Genomic DNA, 24918 nt, shown 5'->3' with positions numbered 1-24918 from the left:
CCACCAGGCACTTCAGCTTGGTAAAGCCAGGCCTGGGAGGCACCTGAGGATGGAGGGTGTGCTGGTGGCTTTGCTGGGAGCCCGGTGCGAGAGGGGAGGGGGAAGATTCTGAAGACAGGCTGCTGCTGGCACCGACCCGGGGTTGGAACGTCAGGAAGGAACCGCGTGATGCTTACGAAGTTTGGTTTTGTTTCACCCTCTGAATTAGCAGACTTCAAACACTTCCATTTTCACGGAAATCAACAGCAAGACAGTTTAGCAGGGCACGCAGGCTCATGCCAGTTCTGCGTGTAAAGGCACCAGATGGTTTGTTATGAAACACATTTTGGTCAGAAAATAGCTGGGGCTTTTTGGTTCCTGGGAGGACAACAAAGCTAGGAAAAAAAAAAAAGGAGGTGCGAGTTGTGAGAGGTGCGGGTGAGAAGGCAACTTTGGCACCAGACCTGGGTTCTACTCTCGATTCTGACTTCTTCCCCACGTGTGGTCTCACGTCTCCTCATCTGAAACTTACGACCAAGGAGTCGCAGAACAAATCTAGGTGTGAGGTTTCGCTTGTCATCTCAGGAAGTATGGGGAGGTGGGGCTCAGACCCAACAGCAGCGCTGGGAGGGGGAAGGGCAGGATGGGGGCGGTCACACAGATGACCCCATTGTCGCAGACAGACTCTAGGAGTCCGTGGGCAGCCAGTTACCCTGGTTCCCAGCACTGGTGGGGACCCTCCACGGGGACTTTGGGCCCCTTCTCTCGGAAGAAGGGCAGAAAGAAAGCTCTACACAACGCAGCACCACCGCGGAGCGGGAGCCTGCACCTGCGGTGAGTGCTCTAAAGTGCCTCCATGTGGTGTCTTTGGTCAGGGGCTGCCCCTGTCTCTCTGAGCCCCCCTGGGGTCAGGAGCTCAAGCCCCAGCCTGCTGGGGCCTGCCGGGAAGGTGAGCGGGACGAAGTGTCTTCTCCCGGGGCGGCGGGGCCCTTTTGTGCTCAAAGGGTGGCAGAAACAAAGGACCCAACTCCTCTCAGTGAGGAGCAGGGGCGCCCCCAGGGAAATCTAGGCCCTCAGAGAGAAGGGACGAGAAATGCTTTGGTCACCATCCTGACACCCACAGCGAGCAGCGCTCACGCAAGAGAGGGCGGGAAGCTGGGTATCACACTGCGTTCGTGCCTGATGCCAAACCGGCTTCTGGAACCAGGAGTCACTGAATAAATATTCAAGGCATCTTTCAGTTCTTAGAGAAAGAACAGGGTTTAAAAAAAAATAAAATAAAATAATCTCTCCTTCCCTCTGCTTGACTGGCTGCAGCTTTGATCTTCAGGCTGACGGCGCTGCCGACTGGAGGAGGGTGGCCGGGGGCGGGTGTCCAGGAGCTGGCCCCCATCCCAAACATGGGGAGCTTTGGTTTGTCACGTGTCCTGCCAGCCCCAGGCCTCAGAAGTTGAAGAGGTCATCTGACTTGGCGCCACCGCTGTCAGGCTTGTCCCAGTCGACAGGCGAGAGGCACTGGGCGTAATGAATGTCCTGTGCCGTCAGCCCAGTGTCCAGGACCTGAGGGTTCGTCCGAGACTGGGCCAGCCTGGAAGGCAGAGCTGTGTAAGCTGCGGGCCCGGGCAAGGGGCTTGGTGGGGGCCCAAGGAGACAGTCCAGCACCAGGGTCAGAAGCGAGAGAGCATGGGTGGGCAAAAGGCAGGACTCGGGGACAAAGAAGAAAGACCCAGGACTTCCCCAGTGGTCCAGGGGTTAGGAATTCGCCTGGGTACATAGGCTTGATCCCTGGTCAGGGAACTAAGATCCCACATATGGGTGACTGAGCCCACGTGCCTCAACTACTGAGCCCATACGCTGCAACAAAAGAAGTCACTACAATGAGAACCCTGCACACCACCACTAGAGAAAGCCCTCTTGCAGCAACGAAGACCCACTGCACCAAAAATAATAAATAAAATTATTTTTTTAGAGAAAAGAAAGAAAGACCCAGATGTCGGGAGAGGTGGAACCTCTAACCAGAGAGTCTACCCTTGAGGGTCAAGTGGCTCAGAAGGGGCAGGCTGTGGCATTTGCAATACAGAGAGGCCAGGGCACCCACAGCTCCATCAGGAAATGCCCAGGAAGAAGAAAGGGCAGCTAGCTGTGCCCGGGCAGACAGGGGTGTGCGTGGGAGGGGGCCTGGGGCAACCATGGAAGACCACTGGCTCTAACTACGTTCAACACAGCGCTGTTCACAAAGTAAATCCAAAAAGGGGCACGACTAAATGTCAAAAAAATCCGGAGCATTAATTACAGCCCACATCCTTAAAAGAATGTGAGGCAGTCGATGAATGAGGTGTTTACATGGAGTTTTTAGTAGCCTGGAGAAATGCTCCCGATATATACCAGCGTAGAGTGAAAAATCTGGATCCCCAAATACAAATATCATGAGCTGATCAAGGCAAAAAAAAAAACTGCATATGTATAGGATCAGCATGAGTTAAGCCCCAAAGTCTGGGCTGTGGGATTACGGGATGGTGTTATTTCCTGTTTAATGCTTTGCTGATTTTCAAAGTTGTTAATTAAGGGCATATGACACTTTAGTAATCTGGAAAAAGCAAATGAAAGATTTCCTTCAAACAGGAGGGTCGCAGTCAGCCAGGGAAGCAGGAGATGGCCACAAGAATAATGAAGGGGCCATACCTGCCGCTCCCCGCCCCCCACGGCTGGGCCGAGAGGTTCCCACTGGCTCTGGCAGGAAAGTGATGGGCAAGGGGAGACAGTTGAGGGGGCTGCTGTGGGTCCCAAGGGAGAAAGGGAGGCCTGGCTCAGGACCCGGAGCTGCCCAGGCCTCTCCTCAGCCCGCCTTCACGGGGCATGCCCCTGAGCTGAAGGTAGCCGCTGACAAAGATGACCCCTGGCTAAAAGGGGAAAGGCCACCAGCCTCCGGCTAGACCACCTATCTCCTGAGGGGCTGGCTTCACTCCCACCTCAAGTAAATGCTACATGGATTTAATTTAACATTGCCTTCTCCTTGCCGCTTTCCATAGAGGCAAAACCTCGGGAAGGGACAAAACCTGCATCCAAAGCCCATTCTTGAAGGCCACGCCAGACACAGGAAGAGCAAGCCAACCCAAGCTGCAGCGCGCTCAGTCCAGCTCAGACTGCTCAAGGAGCCACAAGGAATAATAGCTTCAGATTTCACCGGCAAGGACACGTTAGCAGGCCTGGCTGAACAGTGAGCTCCCCGCCCCTGGAAGTATTCAAGTTGAGACTTTCCTTCTGGAGAAGGTCAGAATTCAGACACAGCAAAGAGCCCTGCAGACCAACCCCCCGAAAGCACCAGGCCTCCTTCCCCAGCATCAGGAGCCCAGCTGACGTTACCTTGAAAATGCTTCATCCAGGCCGTCATCCAGCTCCTTGGGGAAAACGAAGCGGGAGATGAGAGCCCTCAGAGGGGGAGCACGTGCCCACAGCCCTGGGAAGCTAGGGGGCCCGAGCACGCGGGAGGATGGGAGGAGCCTGGCGGGCACCTGGAGGAATGGGCACAGGAAGGCCTCCCCCTGGCTACTGTCATCAGCATCTCAGCACAGGGACCCAAGCCTGGGATGGCAGAGAGGGCACCTGAGTGCGCAGAGGCCTGGGGTTCGCTCATGAGGGATAGCTGGTGGCAGGAATCCCACAGCCTAGGTTGCGGGGGCGGGGGGGGGAGAATGGGCAAGGCTCCCTCCGCGGCCTCCTGGGGGACGGGCAGGTGGCAAGGCTGACTCCCAGATCAGTTCATGGAGCCCGCGCGGGGGACACTGAGTGGCCCCCAACAGGCAGTGGGATTTGGCAGTTTTTCAAGTCCTTCGACGGTCCAGATTTTTAAAAATTAAAGGGACGTGACAAGTACAGTAACATGTCATTCTGCAGTGGATCCTGGACCAGAGAAAGGACACTGGAGGGACAAGTGGAGAGATGTGAATCAAAGCCTGTAGCTTATGTAACAGTGCTGTATCAATGTTAATGATTTTGATCTTTGTAACGCGGTTATGTAAGATGTTAACAACTGGGGAATCTATATGAAGGGGAACAGGAATTCTTTGTACTGTTTTTTAACACTTCATGTATTACATGTTAGCTTCCTCTGGAAGATTCTTCAGGCAGAGGTCGTCACCATCACTGAGGAAGTGAAAGAGCTGAGACAGAGAAAGGTCAGGGGGCTTGACCCAGGTCCCAGAGCCAGTCAAGGGCCAGGCTGCCTGCCTGACTCTCAGGCTCCACTTTCAGACGGCCGATGGGGAGGGGCGTCAGGAGAGAGAGGCCCACAGTGAGAACAAGGGGCCCTTTGGCTGGTCCTGCAGTGGGCAGAGCTGGATGCTCGGGCCAAGAGGCCGGGCATTGTGAGGAGACAGCTCTGCTGGGAGCCAAGCCTGTTGGCGACGCAGCCCTAGGTTCAAAGGGACATTGTTCATCCCCTACCCGGGGCCTGGGTGCGGCTAGGGTCAGGACCTCCTAGAGGCCTGCAAGAAGTGGATGCCAGGGCCTGCCCAGGAGCTGCCGTAGGCCTCATCCAGGGACCAGGCCGAGGCTCGCTGGATCCGAGGGGGATCCCTAGGCCCCATGACCACTCACCCAGACAACACTGCTGCTGTTCAAGGCTTGAGGCCGCGGTGGCTCATCCGTGTTGGTGGTGTTGGCGCTGACCGTGGAGAGTGGGGCCTTGGCTGTCTCTTCCAAGTCTAGCAGGTTCCCAGTGATGACCACTGTGAGGGGTCAGGGGCGTCAGGGGGAGGGGAGGCTCCTGTCCTCAGCCCAGCCTCTGGGCCCCATCCTGGTGTCTCCTGGGGTGGGCTGGTCCTGACTCCCTCCTCGGGCATGGCCTTTCCAGGCCCTCCACCCAGACCACCCAGACCCACCCTGGAACCTCCCGAGGCAGCTGCCCAGCAGCCCACAGGGTGGAAAGCTCTGTCCCATTTGTGATTCAGGCTGGAACCCATATTCACAACAGGCATTGAGGTTCTGGAAAGTGAGGAGGGAGAGACGTATACCCAGATTTCTGTATCTGTACAGGACATATCTGCACACGCACCTAAACAAGTCATTTTCCCCCAGCTCAAGACTCACGGCTCTTCAACGAAGGGGCGCTGTCTTGGCGGCCCCCGCCCAGGACGTCCACTCCCTCCTGGGTGGCTTTCTCTCTCTTCTCCTTCTCTGTGGGACCAAGCAGAGCATGTTGGGAGTCCCTGGGCAGCACTCCAGCCCTAGCCACCTCTGGGCAGGGGCAGGCTGTGGCCCATCTCACAGAGGGCAGGTGTTAGGTCTCCAGAAGAGAGGAAAGAAACGGCATATTTCATTCCCTCCTCACAAGGACTGTGGGGGAAGGAGACAGCTGTTCCCAGTTTCTTCAGATGGAGAAACTGAGGCTCGAAGGTGCAGGGACCCGACCAGAGTCACAAACCACTAGGTGATGAAGTTGACTCCAGAGCCTTTAGCATCTGCCCCGCCCCTACTGCTCAGCTGGTCTTCAACACCCCCTGTACACCCGACTCCGCAACCATCACCCACTCGATGCATCCACAGACAAGACTCACCTTCCTTGGATACCTGCCAAAACTCAAAGGCGACTTTGAAGGCTTGGGCTACTGTGAGGGTGACAGCCTGGGCCTAAAAAACAGGAAGTGGAGTCGGGGGAGGGGTACAGTGTTAGGCAGGTAACAGCAAGTCTCCACCCGAGGCCCTGGACTCTAGGCCAGGCCCACCTTGGCTCCGGAATGTCTGATGGGTGGAGGTGGAACCCCAGCCCCTCCCCGTCACCAAAGCGGCCTGGAAGGAAAGGGGCCACACCTTCCCCAGGCCCCTGAGGCCCCACCTTCACTACCGGAAGTCCAGCCCAGCCAGCGTTCCCACTGGTACTTCAACCCCCACCCTGGCAATGGCTATTCACCTCCACGTTTTTTCCTTCCCCTTTGAGTTTCCCTAAATGCAATTAATTAAGCATGAGGCTTACTTCCTCCAAGAAGTCCTCCCTAATGACCTGAGGACTTCACAAAGTAACTGAGCCGTTAGAATTACAGAACAGAAAAGCCAGAGTTGGGGATGAGCCACAGGTCAGACTCTGGTGAGGACTATACAGGTCAAAATGGCTTGCAACCGGATGCCAGAAAGGTAGCACGAGGCTCTTTCGTTTCCTGGCAGGAGCAAGATGTCAATAAGGATCTGGGGCAGAAGACTAAAACCATCCAGTGCCATCACCCACTTATAAAGGCCACACGTTGGCCCTCACCCCTGGGGGAGTCCCATCTACCTCTTTAAACGCGACTTAAATGTCATCAGCTCTCTTACGTTACGCCACGCTGTGCCATGCTGTGTCACATGACATCACAGGCGCTGGGCTCCCACAGCCCTGCCTACCTGTCTACAGTGAAATCATATGAAAGTGTTACCAGTTTGCATGCTGGCCTGTCTGCTAAGTTGCTTCAGTGCTGACCGTGACCCTATGGACTGACTGCAGCCCGCCAGGCTCCTCTGTCCACGGGGATTCTCCAGGGAAGAACACTGGAGTGGGTTGCCATGCCCTCCTCCAGGGAATCTTCCTGACCCATAGATTGAACCTGTGTCTTCTGCATTGCAGGAAGATTCTTTACCGCTGAGACACTGGGAAAGTCCACACGTGCCGGCCTATGTCACCCTAACTGGGTGCTCCCGAAGGCAGACATCAACTCTGAACACCCCTGTTCTCCACAGCCCTCCAGGGGTGCCTAGGATGCTGGCTGGATTGCATTTGCCTGGGGACAGGTCTCTGAGGCCTCACGCTCCAGCCAGGACCAACCCTCAGCCCACCTTCATCTCAGCCCCTTCCTCTTCGATTTCAGCTCAGGGTTAATCAGCTCGACTTCTGGGAGTGAAAGTCCTAGAGCTCACAGCTGTAGCCGGAAGCGACATGTAGCTTACTCCGCAGGCCCGGCCTGGGGAAAATAGTACCAGACTCTTCCAAGCGCACAGCAAGTTCAGGCCTAACCAGCCTCAGCCCCACTCCCTTCCCCTCAGCCAGCAACTCAATTTAATTGAGAAATGAATCTGTGGCTACTGCCTTTAAAACTCTTCTTTAAAATTTAAAATCCCTAAACAAGCTGACTGATCCCTGCCAATTAAACTTCACGAAGTATAAAATCTCATTTGAATGTCTCCGTCATTTACATTTTTGATAGAAGTACGGGTGCTTTATGGTAAAACTTAAATATGGTAATTAAGTATGAAACTCTTCACAGCTGTTTACAATTTAAGCTGTCACGTCTGAATCAAGTTTAATAGACCCAGTTACCATTGAGAATTGCCCATGAACTAAAAATATGGGCTAATTACCAGCCAGAGTCAGATCACTATACACCCAAGCAAGGGCTGGTCACCCAGTGTGGCAGGGAGATGAGAACGCCATTATTTTTGCCTCCAGGAAATCTGGGGACACAGGCCTGATGCTGTTTTTGCATAAATCTGTTTGCTCATTTGCATACATCCCCGCCCTTTTGCCCTGAAGTCCCGAACTGCAAGTTAAACCAAATATAACTCAAGATGCAGATGCCTGCAGGTGGCTGCAAGCCCAGGCTGGACAGTGACTGGTGGGGCCGTGGGGGGGGGGGGGGGGGCAGGTAGGCCCCATTTTCCTGGGCGACTGCAAGAATCTGGGCACCAGCATGAGATGGAAGGACTGCTCATGTCTGCCCACAGAAAAGCTTTCCTTGATTCTACAGGCCAGGTGTCTGCCCCTCCTGAACGCCTCTGGCCTGTGGGTCTGTGTTATTACCTGACCCGGTACTACCTTGCCCAGTTTTTCATGTCCCTGTCTTGTTCCAGATAACCAGGCAGTCAGCTTCTCATAAGGAACTGTCGGGCTTAGCACTGTAGACCTGGGCCAGGACTGTGGGATCCAGGATCCCAGCTGGGCACTCAGACCAACCAAATGGGGCCAGGTGCCTGCACAGCCCTGCTGCCCAGAAGCATGAACTGCTGCACCAAAGGACTACCTGGGGGATGCCACTGTCCTGAGAGGGAGAAGCGCCCTGCCCACCTGACCCCAGGTAGAATTAGGAAGACCACCTGTACTGCAACCCTGGGCTCCCCGCTGATGCTGGCAATGGCATCGTCACTTCTGAGCCCAGAGGCTGAAGTGCTGGCTGAGGGCTCCCACGTGGGCAGATAAAAACATTTCTTTGCAGAGAATCTTATCCTGGCCATGCGCAAGAGGAGTCTCCAGGGAAGAGAGGCCTGGTGGCTGTGCCGCCCATGTTGAGCTGAACTGGTGGGAAACCCAGAAAGGCACCACTTGCCCCTTCCATCTGGGTGGATCTAGGCTTCTTGCTGACTCAGGCAGCCCAGCGAGGAAGGGGGGGAGGGATGTGGAGACTCTGGGCCCCTGGCCAAAAGGACTGAGGGCTGCGTCAACATTCAAATTCAAGGTTCCCTTGAGGTGCCATCCACCCAGGCTCCAGTGACATCTGAATCCCCCACCCCCAAACACATCACTTGAGCTTGCACCTCATGCCTCTGCATGTGCTGCTGATTCCTGGGCTGGAATGCACCTACCCTCTCACCACCCTGCCCCCTTTTCCTTGGCCTGGGAAACTCCTCCTACTTATTACTCACCCCTCAAAGCCCAATTCAAAATGTCTCCTTCTCCAAGAAGTCTTCATGACCTCCAGCACGACAATGATCACCACCCGAGAACCAAGCTCCCTGAGTGCCCGCTACCGATTCCTGGCTCTCCTCTCCATGGCCTCACTCCCCTGGGTCCCCGGTGCCCGGCAGAGCTCAGCCCAGGACAGGGAGCAGCACGCCTCTGCAGAGGGACCTGCTGACAGCAGGGATGCAGACACCGAAAGCACCCATTTCACGTTCTGCCTCCTCCTGTGAGCCACATCCTCTCCGCTCTGAGTCTCGGGATCTCCAACATGACCAGACCACGAGGCCATAACACACTGGAAGTCCGGCCTCGGCTGAGGCCTTGGGAGCCACAAGGACACCACCCATGTGTCAGATGGTCTTATACCGCCCTGGGCTGGGCTGTCTCTCCAAGAGGCCTGCCTGAATCGGAGAGGCCAGGTGGGAAAGGCTGGAGAAGGACAAGCCGAGATCCAGCCGCTCCTGACGCAGAAGAGAACAGGCCCAGAAAAGCGAATAGCCTGGGCGCTGGATGTCCAGCAGGAGCCGGTCCTCTGCCTATGGCTCTGCTGTCAGCACCGAGCAGTGGCCGGCTGTTTTCCCCAGTAAACCTGACCTCTCACCCTGGGGCAGACTGGTTTCATTCAAGCCCGTCTAACGTCCTCTGGCCCCAGGCCAGGCTCCCATAGCCCCTGGACCAGCATTCGCTCTTGTTCACCCCCGACCTCCCCACCCCAGAGGAAGTCCCTGCAGGCTGGGAGCCCCTGCTCCGCAGCAATGGTCGAAGGCCAGCTGCCCCTGCCCAGCGCCTGCTCTGCGCAGTGCGGAGGAAGAGACCAACAATGGGGACATAATGAGCTTGTTCTGTGGGGGACAAGGCTGTCACGGGAGAAGCCAGCGCAGCTCAGGGACCCAGGGCATCACGAGGCCCGCGTGAGCGGCTGGCGACAGAGTCTGCAGGGAAGAAACAGGCTGCACAAAGCAGCTGGGGCCCGTGAGAACAATCCGGGAGGCCATGGAGGTGACCTCCGCATTCCGCCAGTGGCCACGCAGAGCAAGGAAGGGCAGGCTCTCACCCACGGCCGCAGGGTGGGGTCAGGCCCCTGGCCAGTCTCCTACAGCGCTCCTTTCACAGGACCTGAGGCAGGCTGAACCAGACCCCCTCCTCCCACAAAAGTGAAAGTTGCTCAGTCGTGTCCAACTCATTGCATGCTCACGGACTGACTATACAGTCCATGGAATTCTCCAGGCCAGAATACTGGAGTGGGTAGCCGTTCCCTTCTCCACGGGACTTTCCTAACCCAGGGCTTGAACCCAGGTCTCCCGCATTGCAGGCGGATTCTTTACCAGCTGAGCCACAAGGGAAGCCCCCACCTCCACCACCCCAGATGTCCACAATCTAATCCTAGAACCTGTCAATGTTACCTTACGTGGCAAGAGGAACCTGGCAGATGTGATTAAGTTAAGGACTCTGAGGTGGGGATTATCCTGGATTACCCAACAGGCCCAATCACAAAGGGCCTTACGAGAGAGAAGCAGGAGAGCGAGAGTCAGAAACAGCAAAAGTGACAACAGAAGCAGAGAGGAGGCTGGACGGTGCTTCACTGCTGGGACGACAGAAAGCCTGGGGGCCGCTTTAAGATCGCGACATCCTGAGTGCGTCGCTGGTGACGGGGGAGTTGAACAGATCCTGTCTCCTTGGCTTTAAGGACCGTAGGATACATGAACTGGGGCTCTGGGCTTCAGACACAGAGATCAACCGAGGACAACACTAAATCAATAAACGTCAGGAACCTCCTTACAGGGCGGATGCTCAGACCTCGGGGGCCTCAGAAATAAAAACGTCAATGCCAAAGGCTGACTCACTCCAGCGGCTTGCCATGAAGTTCAAGACAAAAGCCCGGAGACCACCAAGGTCCCACCCATCCCAGCCAGATGTGACCAGGGTGGCCTGGAAATGGGGTTAAGGGGTTCCTGGCTCCTCAGTCACACAGGGAGGGAAGAAACATGGGTTTAGACCCTCCCTCTGCCTGGCTGGCTATGTCATCTTGAGCAAGAGAGCCAACCTTTGTGAGGTTGTTTCCTCATTAAAAAGAAAACCAATGAACACAGTTACAGCACCCATCTTGCAGAGTTGTTCTGAGGAGCAAATGAGATGATACCTTAGAGATTACCATTGAAACAGGCAGAGTAGGTATCAACATAGGGCCATTTCCATCGCTGCTCTGGCCACAGCCAGCGAGGTCCTCTGGGGGCCCTCACCTCCGCCTTTCACCCTGGACCGCTCTGATTACCAGACTCCAAAGACTACTCTCTGTAAGGCCTTGCATCCCCAGACCATACCAGAGACAGGAGACCTCTCCCAGATCTCAAATCCATCAAATCATATGATAGAGTGGAAGGGGCCCCAGGGTAGTCACTGGGAAAGTGGGCTTGTTGCTGCCCACAGGCCAGCTGAGACCAGTCCACCCTGCCAGGTGACCTGCAGCCCTACATGGGGGCCCTCGGCTCTCAGCTGAGGAGCCACTTGAAGTTCCTAGGGATTTCAGACTTTTAACTGATACCCCCTTTGGGTCCTGCCTCCCCCGCAGTCAGGGCCCCCAAGCTGAGGCTCCCGGCTGCCCAAGCCCAGCCTCCCCCCACTGACCATCTTCCGCTTGGTGCAGAGGAAGGCGTGGCACTCGAGATTCTCGTTGTGCTGGCTCTGTGCGATGTACGCAAACACCTTGTCGTGCATCTTGTCTGCCGTGCAGTAGGAGATTCTGAAAGGCAAGGGGGGGGGAAGTATCACCAGACTCCAGGACAGGGGCCTGACTGCATCTGGGACGTCCCTTAGAGCGTATCCCCTGAGGATCAGACAGCCTGTCATGCCATTCCACCAGGGCAGGACTCTGGGCTTGGCGTCCTGGGCCAGTTGTGGCGGGGCAGGGGAGGGGAGGGAACCCAGGCTCGGCAGGAAGGAGTGATGGGAGGGACTGGAGGAAGGCCACATCCCCACACAATAGCAGCTGAACCCTGACTGCACACCGGGCAGCCTTCTAGATGGCACCTCAGAGTTCTCAGAACTGCCCTCCGAGACGGGTTCTAGTACCCCCCCCCCCCTACTTTTCAGGTGAGAAAACTAAGGCTAACAGACCACCAAGCGAGTGGGCCGGGGGCCAGACACTGCCATGCTGCCTCACGGAGGTTTTTGCTGACCGGCTGGAAGGTGGAAAAGGATGCCCTTCACCTCAAGGCCCCTCGAATGTCCTCCCCCTAATCACAGGTCAGAGGAGTCCAGGCCCATCGCTCCCAGGATGACTGAGACTGCTAACAGGTCCTCCTGGAGCTCGGGCCAGGGCAAAAGGAGCTGGGAGCAGGGTAGGGGCCTAAGAGGCAGCTCCCCCACTTGAAACACCCCCTCACCCATTTGACCCCTCCGTCTGGCCTCCAGTCATCCCAGGATCCCAGTCAGGAGAGGAGCTGTGGGCCCAGAGGGGGAACAGGAGCTCCGCAGGCTCCCTGACTCACGTGGCCCCGGTTTCAATCACAGGCGTCAACAAGGGATCAATCAGGACCAGTTAAAACCCCCGAGTGGGCAGAGTGAGGGGGTGCCAGGTTCCCAGCCGCCTCTTCTCCAACCCTGGGGAGCTGGTCTCCTTAATGCCTTGGGTCTTTGGCATCAAGGCCCTGTCCTAAATGCCCTGGGCCTTTGGGTATCCATCAACTATATCCTGCTATTCTTCATGCCTCAGCAAGGAGAGGCTTTCCCAGCTGACCCCAGGCAGGCCTCTCCTTCTCTGCCCTCTTGGGAAACACTTCTGTCTCGCCCCTCCCCTCCATCTCCTCCTAGACTAGAAGTTCCCTGAAGGCGGGCTGGGTCTGATCCTCTCACCTGGCAGAGACCTGAGCAGAGCAGGTAAACGCTGGGTGAAGGAGGCAGGCAGAATTAGGAAGGGAAGAGGAAGACACAAGCTAGAAACTCTGCAACGACCCCACAGCTTACATCCACCCCCCGACACACACACCCCAACCCCAACCCCACTGGTCTGTGCTTTAGCTGGCTGAGCCACCTGCCTGGAGATGAAGCAAGAGGGTGTAGAGACGTGAGGCGTGACACAGCTCTGCCCTCGGTGTCCTGGGCTCAACTCAGTCATGACCTCACCATGAGGGCAATTAATTCCCTCCCTGGGCCTCAGCTACCCAGATGGAAAATGGACCTGAGCTGTCTCTTCCAGCTCTGAAGTCCTACAACTGACCAGCTGAGAGAGAGGTGGGGATGGCCTGAGGCTCCAAGGGCCAGGCCTGTTGCCCTGTGACCAGCCCCCACCCTCTATCGAGATTGTCTACGCTCTGGCCTCAGACGTGCCTGAGGCCTCCCTGGACGCCTGGCCAGAGGTCCAGAGCTGAGCTGCTGTAATCCCAGCGAAAAAAGGCAGTGACGGCGCTGCTGTCTGCTCCAAGCCTGACTCAGCAGCACAGGCGGGAGGTGGCGGAGTCCCAGGGCGGCTGCAACTAGTGACGGTGGCAGCAGCCATTCAGCCAGGTGCTCGCTGTGAGCCAAGAGCTCACTGTGACCCAGGCGCTGGGCCCTCGGAGCTTCACAACAGCCCCTGGGGCGGGATCTGTTTCCACCCCAACAGATGCAGATGAGGAAAACTGAGACCCCAAGGTCGCCCAGACAGGCAGTGGTAGAGCCTGGATCCAGACAAAGCACTCCACCCACCGCCCTGAGGGGCAGAGGGAAGCCGCTGAGAGTACCTGTAAATGGACACGTTCTCAATGAGCTGGTTGGTGATGTTGTCTGTCAGGATGATCCCTCGGGGCGACACCTTGAGAGTCACCTTTTGCAGCTTCTTCCCACTGGCCTTGGCCTTGGGGCAGATCTGAGTCAGAGGAGCCTTATCTGCCCGCACCTGGGACCCACCCTTGTGGGCTGCTCCCCGCTGTTCTGAGCCCCTTATGTGAGGCCCATGGGATGCCTCAGTTCGGGTGACTGGCAGAGACACCATGGGGAAGATAATTTGGTCGACAATCCCTTCTGATAAAAATAGGGACAAGGGTCGCTCACAGAGTACCTCCGTCTGCCAAGCACGGGACCTTGAGTCATCCTCACAGGCGGCAGGATTTCGCCTCGGGGGGAAACAGACTCGGAGAGGTTGAGGGACCCGGCCAAGGACACACAGCCAGGAGCGGGTGTCAGACTCTGAGGACTGAATGGGCTCTAAGAGTCCAGCAGGATGGAGACTGCGCTCCACCCGCTGTACCTGCCGGGGTCTGAGCTGAGGGGGGCCTAGACCACCAGGAGAGGCGGACTCCGAGGGCACGTGCCCACTCGCGAGCTGGGGAGGCCTTCCAGTAATACAGGGATACCCTGCCTCTCAGGTCACAGGGCAGGCAGTGGGTGCCAGCAACAGCCCCCACCCGACTCTCTCCCTTGGCTGGTGGCTTGAGCTGAGGGACGGGAGGCTTAGAGAGGTCACGGCCATAAATCTGGACAGGACACTGGCCTTGACCCTGACACCCAGAGGCTCCCCTTTAGAGTCTCTAAGCTGGAAGCGGGGGGGTGGGGCGGCAGGGCAGCTCTGACACACTCAGCCACTGTGATATATGGAGGGGGGGTGATAAGCGCCAACCCCCACCCCCTCAGGAGCCAGCCCCCGGCCTGGAGCTCCCGCAACCCACCCTGACTGGGCTCACCGTGGCTACGATCCTCTTGACGGCGGCGGCTGACAGCTCCTCACCCTTGGGCTGCTCCACCAGCGTCATGCCCAGGTACTTGAGACTGAAGAGCATACCCTCGAGAAGTGTCTCCCGGGTGTCTGTCCAGTTTTCAGGCAGCTCTGGGCAGAGGAGGACAGGCCCTCAGACCCTGATGGTAGGGCCAGCGTCTGCAGCCCCCATCTCCTAGGAAGACCCAGTAAGGGACACCGGGGTCCCCCATCTATCATTATTTTTCTCTTTAATGAAGGGCTAACATTTTCTAGCATATCCCAGGCACCGTGGTAGGAAACTTTACGTCAAATCTTCTCATCCACCCTCATGAGAACCTGGGAGGCAGACACTTTTATCATACCCATTTATAGACAAAGATAGTGAGACCTGGTGTGGTGGTTTAGTCGTTAGGTCGCGTCTGACTCTTGCGACCCTGTGGACTGTAGCCTGCCAGGCTCCTCTGCCCATGGGATTCTCCAGGCAAGAATACTGGTGTGGGTTGCCATTCTCTTCTCCAGGGGATCTTCCCAACCCAGGAAACGAACCCGGGTCTCCTGCATTGCAGGCAGATTCTTTAACAACTGAGCTATGAGGGAAGCCCCGTTTAGAATACCCATTTAGAGACAAAGACATGGAGACCCAGGGAGGCAAAATCCCATGACCAAGACCACAGAGCCAGCAAGTACAACAGCCCAGAATCAAACTCTTCTTTTCAAGCCCAAACTCTTAACTTCAGTGTTAATACTTTCTGAGGGCAAGCCATGCCGTTTTCTTATCGGATCTTCAGTGCAATCTGGTGAAACGGATATTATTCCCACTTTACAGATTAGGAAACTGAGGCTCAGAAAGATGAAGCTGGCAGACAAAGGCCAATGAGTAAAGGGTTGGAGTCAGAATTCACGATTAGGTGATTCCCATGGCCCCAGCCTCTCTCTGCATAGCCACAGACCCCAGGAGGTAGGGAGGAAGGGAGACCAGGAAAGAGACAGCAGTCCAAGGAGAGCAGGGGTGAGGTAAGGTTTAGTGGGGAAAGAGGGAGGTGACCGCTCAAAAGACTTGACATGAAGGCCACCTGACTCTGGAAGACCGGGGTTCAGATCCCAGCTCCGCTTCCTTCCACCTTCATGGTCTTGAGGAAGGCCACTCTCCTCTGAGACTAGTAACACCTGGGCTGCAGCAATGGCGCATAGCAGCACACATGGGAAGGACCCTCTGCAAGCTCTGACCGTGACCGAAGGAAGGAAGGCTGGAAAGAGGGGAGGAGCCTGGCTCACTGGGCAATGAAACAGACCAGGAGGGAGAGTTGGAAAGAGGCCCCTGTTTGGCCCCATCCACGTGCGAGGCCCTGAGCAGGCAGAGGGACAAGAGGAGAAGAGTGGTCTTCGCTGGGGTGCGGGTCATACGTGAACTCACAGGAGTTCCTAGTCCCCCCATGCAGTGAGACCCAGGTGAACGGGAACCTGATGCATGCAAGCTGGCATGCCTGAGTGAAGGAATGACCCAGACAACCCCAAGGATGCTTTCAGGCCTGAGATGTCCCCAACATCATCCTCAGCTCTGGACCCTGGCCCACTGCCTTTAGGCCTCTACCCCGAAAGAAGGCCAGGCCCCACTGAGAAGACTCCCAAAGGGATCCCATCCTCTGTCCATCAACCAGGAGTCTATTTCATTTGATCCTCCAAAGAGAATCAGAAAGTCCCGGAGGTGTTCCAGTCCTGGTTAGGTGATGAGAACTAAGACAATGGGCCTTCCCCTCAAAGAAATCAAGAACATTACCACCCCCAGGGCAAAACAGAGCTCTAACACTCATGACTACCTTACAAGCTAGCATTCTCTCATTCCCATCTCACGGATGAGGAAACTGAGGCTCAAAAGACAAGGAATAGGTCCAATCAGTTGTCTAAGTCATGCTTAAAGCCCAAATTCCTAACCATTAGATGATAGTATCTTCCCACGAGGCAAACTACCCTCCTTTTAGCAAAATGTCAGGGAAAAGTTCCTACAGCCAGAGGCATTTCCCTCAACAGTTCTTAATTCCTGAGGCTTCCTCTTTGTAGGAATCTGCCAGACCACCACTTTCAACCTGAGATCCCTCTGAGCAAGGATGGCAAACTACCTACGGCCAGGCTGGTCACCTGTGTCCTTGGCAGACATTGCTAATCCACCGCAGTTCTATTCCCTCTGATTAAAGGCTCTGAACTGTTTCTCAATACAAGGTTGCAGGTAGGCAATACCAATCCCTCAGGGGTGGCCTTGTTTGTCTCTTTATCCACCCCTGCCCCTCGGCAAACATCCTTCCTCCTCGAATTTTCATGTCTCCCCGCTCTCATTTCCGCCGCTGGCTCTGCCCTTTCCTGGCCCCTCTCCAAAGCCACTTCCGCTCCCTCCATTCCAAAGGGCCAGAGCTTGCCAAGGTCACAGACGAGCTCTTTGTTGTCAAGATATTCCCCAGTACCCCCCCCTGACCTCTGAAATGCTTGGTGTTTTTCTGCAATCCTCCTACCCTGGCCTGACCCTTTCCTTCTTCGATGGGCTCCTGGAAGAGGGCCCTGGTAGACTGGTGGCCACTCACCAAGCCTCAGAGACCCTCACCCCAACCCCCTTACTTGACAGATGACCAAACGGTGGCCCAGAGAACAATGAAACTTGTGCAAGGTCACAGAGCAATTAAGAGGGACCCCAGCTCCCAAGCCACTACAGGTAGCGCCCACAAGGGCTGTTGGGAGTTACAGGCTGCCCAACCTCCTCTCCTCCTACACATGCGTGCACACACACAACAGAGGTTCCAATCATGCAGAGCTTCCTCCATGATGTAATATTTGTTTTCCCACTTCTGTCTTTGCTCGCAAGTAGCTCCCTCTATCAGAAATGCCCTTCCCTTTGCCAGACTGAAACCCTTCCATCCAGTCTCCTCCAAAAAGCCTTCTTTGAGGTGATGTATCCCAGTGGTTAAGAGGGAGGGCCTTAATCCTAGAATCCACTGAGCTTAAGTGGGTTAATTAACTTTCCCTGAGCCTCAGCTGTCTCTTCTATAAAATGGTGGTGGTTGAGTCGCTAAGTCGTGTCCGACTCTTGCGACCCCATGGGCTGGAGCCCACCAGGCTCCTCTGTCCCTGGGATTCTCCAGGCAAGGATACTGGAGTGAGATGCCATTCTCTTCTCCAGGGGATCTTCCCGACCCAGGAAACGAACCGGGGTCTCTTGCATTGCAGGCAGATTCTTTACCACCTGAGCTATAGGGAAGCCCTCTATACAATGGGAGAAGCAAGTCTCCAGCTCACAGGGCTGTTCTGAGCCTTTGATGAGATAATAAAATGAGACAGTGAGATAATAAAGTGTAATGGGCTTATTAGCACAGGGCCCCACCCATGGTTCTGCCTCCTGGGGCCTCTTCTCTCCTGTCAGGGGCCACCCTGTTCGGGGTATGGATTTCCTCCTCTTCCTCCCGTAGCCTAGCCGTATCACCACCACCAAGCAGCTGCCTGCTAGTGTGTTCTCTTGAAGAACTTCCGAGCATGTCTGCCTCCTCCACGATCTAGCGGGGAGGAGGTGCACCCTGCTTGATGACACTGTGGGGCCTCACTCTGCTTCTCCCTGCCCGCCCCCATCACCCTGGCCTCCCAGGCCCAGGAAGGAGCTCCTTCTTCCCCTCCAGTAAACCCTGCCTCCCCTCCTGTACTTCTGGGCATGAATCATCTCTTTGATGAGGTGTAAGCTCTCTCAGGCCCCACGCCCTCCCGGAAGAAGCCAGTACCTGGTAGCACCCAGGAAAGACAGAGGTAAGGCTCGCCACCACAGCCGCGGTGCTCACCACCCAGCCACCGCACGCTGGAGGCTGCGGGTTCCTTTCGAGGAGGAACCCAAGGAGTCAGGAAGAGCTTCCAGAGGCCCCGAGGCAAATACAGGCCTGAGTTCACAGCCCTGTTCCGGTCCTGGTTATTTTTGGCCCTGTAGTGTGTAATAACTGTGCTATTTTAACTTGTGATTTTTACAGATGACCTGCTGTCAGAATTAGCTAGGGACGGATGGACCGTATGCCCAGTCTGACTTGTAGCTGCAGACATGGTACTCCTTCCTCACTAAGCGGCCCCTGCCCGGGAGTCAGGGCTGGGCAGGCTGCCTCCATGCCCCTTCCAGCCTGGCTGATGGCTGGAACATCAGGGCTACGGCCAAATCCGTGGGCTAGGAGGGAACCTCCAACCAGGCTCCTGGCCTCCAGTCCCTTCCAGCCTGCAGGGGAGATGGCCTCAGGAGACACAGAGTGGTATCTCAAGAAGAGGACCCAAGTTCTGCTGTGGCCTGGAGTGGGGCTGTGTCTCCAGGCCACAGTCTCCTTATCTGACAAACGGGCTCAGTCCTGCAGGAGCGTCAGCAGAAAAAAGGTTCTGCGTGTGAAACGTGCTAAGCAAATTTCAGAAGTTATTAAGATTATCAAAAGAAAGTAATAATGATTTTTTTTTAAAAAGGTGATCGAGTGGTTAAGACTCGGTGCTTTCATTGCAGGGGCCTGGGTTCAATCCCTTGTTGGGGAACTGAGATCCCGTTAAGCTGCCAATCCCCTAAAAATGCTAACAGCAGTAGCCACCAGATGGGCAGTGGGGTTCACAGTCATCTACCGCCCTGCTCCTTGGCTTCCACATTTAAAAATGGTATCAACAATAGTATCAGTCCCACGGGACTGTGTGGGTGAGGATGAATCAGTACACACACAAGCTGGGCCTAGAACCATGCCTGGAAGATTACAAGTGTCAGTGCTGGGTCATTCAGTTCAGTCACTCAGTCACGTCCGACTCTTTGCGACCCCATGAACCGCAGCACGCCAGGTCTCCCTGTCCATCACCAACTCCCGGAGTCCACCCAAAACCATGTCCATCCAACCATCTCATCCTCTGTCGTCCCCTTCTCCTCCTGCCCTCAGTCTTTCCCAGCATCAGGGTCTTTTCAATAAGCCAGCTCTTCGCATCAGGTGGTCAAAGTACTGGAGTCTCAGCTTCAACATCAATTCTTTCCATGAACACCTAGGACAGATCTCCCTTAGGATGGACTGGCTGGGTCATCACCAAGGGTCAGATGTGAAGGTGTACACAGTCATGTGCAGTATTTTAGAGAAGAGTCAAGGATGTCAAGACTCAAGGACTCCCATTTGGCAGCGGAAGATGCTCAGGGGCGTCCAGGCATGACTCAGAATCCACATTCACAGCTGTGCCTGTGACTCTCTCCTGCAGTCTGTCAAGCCCTTCCCGTGAGCCGGGCCAGGCTCAGGATCACCCAGGAAGAACGGTAACCCGCCCTGCACGCCACCTGAAAGGAACATCTGGCTCACTTTCAGTGGGCCGTGGGTGACCGGGCTCCGTCAAGCCACACACCACTCCCTCAGCCCCTGGGCTATGAGAAGAAGTCTCAGGCGCCAGTTCAATGTCCCTTGCACAAGCCGGTCCCTCGGGCTGAGACGCTGTTCCCAGATTCCTCCCTCCTTGTATTCGTACCTGTGTTCCATGTCACCTTCTCTGAGAAGCGTTCCCTGACTCCCTGCACTGACACTCTCATCACCCCACCTTTAGCTCCTCGTACTATGCTAAGTCGCTCAGTCATATCCTACTCGTTGTGACCCCATGGACTGTAGCCCGCCGGGCTCCTCTGTCCATGGGATTCTCCAGGCAAGAATACTGGAGTGGGTTGCCCTTTCCTTCTCCAGGGGATCTTCCCCGCCCAGGGATCGAACCCTCGTCCCCTGCAGTGGGAGGTTGGTTCTTTGCCACTAGGTGAGTACCATGACCATCCAGGCCACCTGACATGCCACTCTCTCTGGCTGCTGGAGACTTGGATGCCCACTCAGGCTGGGAACAGTAAGAGCTCCCGTCTCCAGCAGCCCTGCAACCACTGACAGAACCGCCCCTCAAAAGGAATAACTGCTCTGGAGCTCCCCCTGGGGTGGCCTCTCAGTTGCCTACAATGAAAACTGGCTTCATGTTGTCCACTCTTTGGACGCCTTTCTCTTCTCGCTTCTCCTAAGAATACTTCCTGGGATCTCTTCCCAAATAAGTGCCTTGTACTCAGACCCTGTCTTAGCATCTGCTTCTAGAAGAACCCAAACAAAGACCTACCTACCAAACCGCCTACCATTTCCTCACCTGCTTTATCTTTCCTCTCAGCATCACCACTACCCACAAGCACACCCCTCACTGGTGCCCCAGTCATGCTTCCTACCCCAGAGGGCAGAGATGAACTCTTTCACCAGCCTCCCCGACACCTCTATCAGTGTCCAACACACTCAGTATATTGTGGTTTGGGGTTTATTTATACCTTTCATCGTTAACATTATAAATAAGTAGGACTAGATCCTCCGTCCCACCCCCCACTACCACGAACCAGCTTAGCTGAAACCTGCACCTCAGACTTCTTTCCTTGGTCTCTCTCTCTCTGAGTTCTCTGACAACCCATGGAGGAACCTGAGGGTCAGAGGGGCTCCTTGTGGAAAAAAGGGTATTGAGGGGATGGGGTGAGTCAGCCTTCTAGGCAGCTGGAAGAAAGGAAAACCCCTGGCCAGGAACTGAAATAGAATATTTATGGTTCCCAAAGAGATGGGGGCTGGGCGGGGGGAGCCATGTGTGGGAGGAGAGAGTCCCCCATGGAAGTCGGCACTAACCGGAGACGGGGCGGTGAGGCTCAGGACAATGAAGCCTGTCTGCTGCTGGCTTTGCTCTGTGACCCCAGGCAAGCCCAACTCGGGCTTCAGTTTCTGTGCAGATAAAACAATGATCGCACTAATCCCAGCTGAGGACCTTGAGGGTGAGGAGCAAGTCACAGCCGATAGTGGCTATCAGGTCCTACCTTAACTCCACTGGCTTCAGTTCGGTCCCCAAACTCAAGGGTAGGGCTCAGACCTTGAGGGCTGGATCGACCCCACGTCAGGCTGCCTCAGCACTCCTACCCCGGACACCCGCCACTGCCTCCCCCTCTACTTGTGGCCACCGCTGTCCTCAGGGGCGGCCAGCCCTGCCTCAGTCACTCCCGGGGTCAGAGTCCATGAGGCCACACTGATAAGACCCCTGGGCTAGGGATTTGAAGCCAGCTCTTGGAAGCTCCATGTTGGAGCCACAGACTCCACTTCACCGAGCCTCAAGTTCCTTTATCTGAAAACTGAATCTGATAAGAATCCCTGCTCTGACACCTCACAGGAGCGAACAGGATAATGGAAGCAAAAACCCTACGTAGAAGGTCGAGTGACAGAAGCAGTAGTCACCAGTCACTGAACTTTCTCTCTGCCAGGCAAAACATGATTTCACTTAACCTGCGTCAAACAACAACAACAACAACAAACTGAACTGGGTACTTTTATTGACAATTTACACATCAAAAAACTGACTTAACCAGGGACAGGTGGGGATTCACCCCAGCTCATTCTGGGTCCAGAAGGCTCCAGGACGGCACTCTTGGCTTACCGGGGTCTGCCTAAGAGGAAGGGGGCTCTCCTCTCCTTTCCTACGCAGTTGTAGACAGGCTCTGAGCCCCCCCCAAACTTGTTCCACCACATTAAGAGTCATGCTGAAGGCCCACATGACAAGGGAAAGGAGAGTGGGGGAGAAGGAAACCACCAATTAGGTGCCAGAAGGAAGTGTTATTGTCAACAACCTTCTCAACACCTCTGCCAGACAGACTTCCCTGGTGGTTACGTGGTTAAGAATCTATTATACCTTCTGGACTTCCCTGGTGGGGCAGTGGATAGGAATCCACCTGCCAAGGCAGCAGACACAGGTTCGACCCCTGGTCTGGGGAAGACTCCACAAGCCGCAGAGCAACTAAGCCCATGCACCACAACTGAGCCCACATGCTCCAGAGCCCAAGAGCTGCAACTAAGTGAAGGCTGTGCTCCGCAACAAGAGAAGCCACTGCAATGATAAACCCAGGCACCACAAGTAAGAGTAGTCCCTACTTGCAGCAATGAAGACCCAGCGCAGCCAAAAATAAATACATTTTTAAAAAATAAGCTTAAAAAAAGGGCTTCCCTCCTGGCTCAGATGGTAAAGACTCCCACATGCGGGGGGCGGGGGGAGAAGAGGGAGAAACTAAGTCCACGTGCCACAACTACTGAGCTGGCATGCTCTGGAGCCCTCAAGCCACAACTAGAAAGAAGCCCGCTGCACTGCAAGGAAAGATCTTAAATGCCACAAAGTAGATCCCCTGGCAGCAGACCCAAGGCAGCCAAATAAATAAAAATAATTCAAAAATAAAAACAAACTAACAAACCACAACCCTGCCAGGTTAGAGTTTTTATCCTGATTTTGCAGATGAGAAAACTGAGGATCAGAAAGGACAAGTGACTTGTCCAAGATCAGAGCAGGCAGGAGAAACTTTCCTGCCACTCAAGGTGGCTACTTCTCCTCTTTCCCCATACTGAGTGTGGGAAGGGGGAGGGTGTGTTCCTAAGTTTCCTTCCCTGTCCTTGCTCCTCCCTTATCCCTAGAGAAAACGACAGGGTTTCCCCATTGGAATGGGCCATCATTCTCAGAAGTTCTGATCAAATCCCACAAATATTTAAAGGAGCTATTTTGGGAGTCCATAAATGTGGGAGATGGGTGCATCCCTGGCCTCCTCCAGTCCTAATGGCGTGATCCCTGCCCTGCCAGCAGGCACCAGCCCATGTTCTAAAAGCTAGTCTTTCTTGGTTTAGGAGGCAGGCACCGCTGGAACCGCAGAATGGGGCAAGAGGTGGGGCAGGGCAGACTCCCTAGGCCCAGACACGCTGGCACTCCGGGGCCTCTCCTGAGCCTAGGGAACTCGGGCTCCCCTGGTGGAGCCCTGGAAGGCCAAGACAGAAGGGGGTGTAGTGTACTGACAGCGGGCTTCCTGATGCGGGAGAGGCCAGGGTTCCAGGCTGTTGGCCGGGGAGGCGGGAGGGTTCAGGAGTCCTGGCTTTGGCTCTGTATCTCCCAGTAAAGGCGCTGCGTGACCCCAGGCAAGCCACTCCTCCTGAAAAAGGAGGGACCTGGGCTGGGTTTCTCAGGCCTCGCGGGGGAAGGTGCCAGGTGACTGGTTGGTTCCCTGAGAGTAACTGGAGACAGGAAGAGGAGGGGGGAGCCCGGTGAGGTTCCTCGCAGGCTCCGGGACGCCCCTGGGAGAGGCGGCGGCAGAGTCTGCCTTACGCCCGGGCGCCCAGGGACTTCGGAAGCTCAAGCGGCGAAGTGTGAGAAATAAAAACAGGTTTCCAACACAGCCAGGAGGCCGGCCGGGCCACCTTCTGAGCCCCGCCAGAGGAGGGGTCTAGACGGGGCGGGCGGGTGGCACCTCCTGAGACCCCAGGTTGAGCCCCGCCCCCAACTTCCAGCAGGTACCTGCGAAGCCCGGGCTCGCACCTGAGTCGGTTTCCGGGCGCCCGAGGGAGCTTAAAGATGACCTCGTGGGCTGGACTGGGGGAAGCGGGCAAGGTGGGCGCCCGCCGGCCGCTAACCGCGGGCCAGAGTGCAGGGGCGCGGGGTGGGGGTGTCTTCCCAAGCCCCCCCCACCCGCCCCACGTCCCTTCCCCACCCCACCCCCCACCCCGGGTACAGACGCCGAGCTCCTGCCTCCCCGGGCTGTCCAAAGAGGGGACGTGCCCGGGTCGCGCAAGGCGCCTCCTCCGACCTGCAGCCCGCACCTGGGAACCCCGAGCTCCCGTTTCTCCCCCCAGCTTCTGCCCCTCCTCCACAGTCGCAAAGAATGGGGGCCGGAGTGGGGACGTGACCTTCCGAGACCCTCAACCCCGCAGGGCCGGGGAAGGTCGCTCCCGGGCCACAGGGCGCGGGGTCAGGCCCTGTCTCTCTCCCTACTCCGGGGCCCCTCAGGAGGCGAGGTGCGTGCGCCGTGACCCCCAGCCCGGGCCCCCGGCGGACGCGCACACACTCACTCCGGTGCCGGCCGCCGCCGCACCCCCAGCTCTGCTTGGCGAGGCTGGGACTCCGGATCAGCGCCCGCCCGGCGGACTTGAGCGCGTCCATGGACTCTCCGGGCCGCCGCGCTGCCGCCTCCGCAGCAGCCAAAAACTCCGTCAGGGAAAACTTTCCGCCGGGGCCCGGCGGCGCGCGGGCTCCGCGCTCCTCCCCTCCCAGCGCGAGCTCCGTGCCGACGTCCGACGGGGCGGGGCGAAGGCCGGCCAGGCCCCGCCCATGGCCCCGCCCCGCCGCTCCTCTCGCCCCGCCCCACCTCTGCCCAGCTCCCCAAGGCCGTCTAGACAAAGGGCGCCCCAGAGGCTGCGAGCCGAGCCGTAGACGCCCTGTCGTTTCCTCTCTGTCTCTCTCCCCAAACCCCTTATTTTCCACCTGGTAGGGGGCCGAGAGTCCGAGAGCCGCCGCCCCGCCGCGGGAGTCAGTCAGTCAGTTCAATCACTCAGTGGTGTCTGACTCTTTGCGACCCCATGGACTGCAGCACGCCAGGCTTCCCTGTCCATCACCAACTCCCGGAGCCTACTCAAACTCATGTCCATTGAGTCGGTGATGCCATCCAACCATCTCATCCTCTGTCGTCCCCTTCTTCTCCTGCCTTCAATCTTTCCCAGCATCAGGGCCTTTACAAATGAGTCAGCTCTTCGCATCAGGTGGCCAAAGTATTGGAGTTTCAGCTTCAGCATCAGTCCTTCCAATGAACACTCAG

The 24918-nt window shown here is 56.3% G+C and overlaps 1 protein-coding gene across 2 annotated transcripts; it reads right to left on the bottom strand.

Annotated features, from left to right (window-relative positions):
- Nucleotides 1-254: 254 nt before the first annotated feature.
- Nucleotides 255-24364, bottom strand: LDLRAP1 (low density lipoprotein receptor adaptor protein 1). Of its 2 annotated transcripts, none has more exons than XM_065930085.1 (9): nucleotides 24176-24364; nucleotides 14278-14420; nucleotides 13339-13451; nucleotides 11246-11360; nucleotides 5535-5607; nucleotides 5068-5154; nucleotides 4576-4706; nucleotides 3343-3377; nucleotides 255-1567 (listed from the first exon to the last, which is right to left on the bottom strand). In XM_065930085.1, the coding sequence occupies exons 1-9, from the start codon at nucleotides 24264-24266 to the stop codon at nucleotides 1423-1425; spliced, it is 933 nt and encodes a 310-aa protein (XP_065786157.1). In that variant the 5' UTR covers nucleotides 24267-24364; the 3' UTR covers nucleotides 255-1422. The 2 variants fall into 2 exon arrangements, with proteins under 2 accessions (XP_065786157.1, XP_065786159.1); XM_065930087.1 differs by having other exon boundaries at nucleotides 3343-3374.
- Between the last annotated feature and the right edge of the window lie 554 nt (nucleotides 24365-24918).

This window comes from Muntiacus reevesi, chromosome 3, assembly GCF_963930625.1.
Source record: "Muntiacus reevesi chromosome 3, mMunRee1.1, whole genome shotgun sequence".
NCBI lineage: Eukaryota > Metazoa > Chordata > Mammalia > Artiodactyla > Cervidae > Muntiacus > Muntiacus reevesi.
This window is presented reverse-complemented; position numbering and strand designations above follow the sequence as displayed.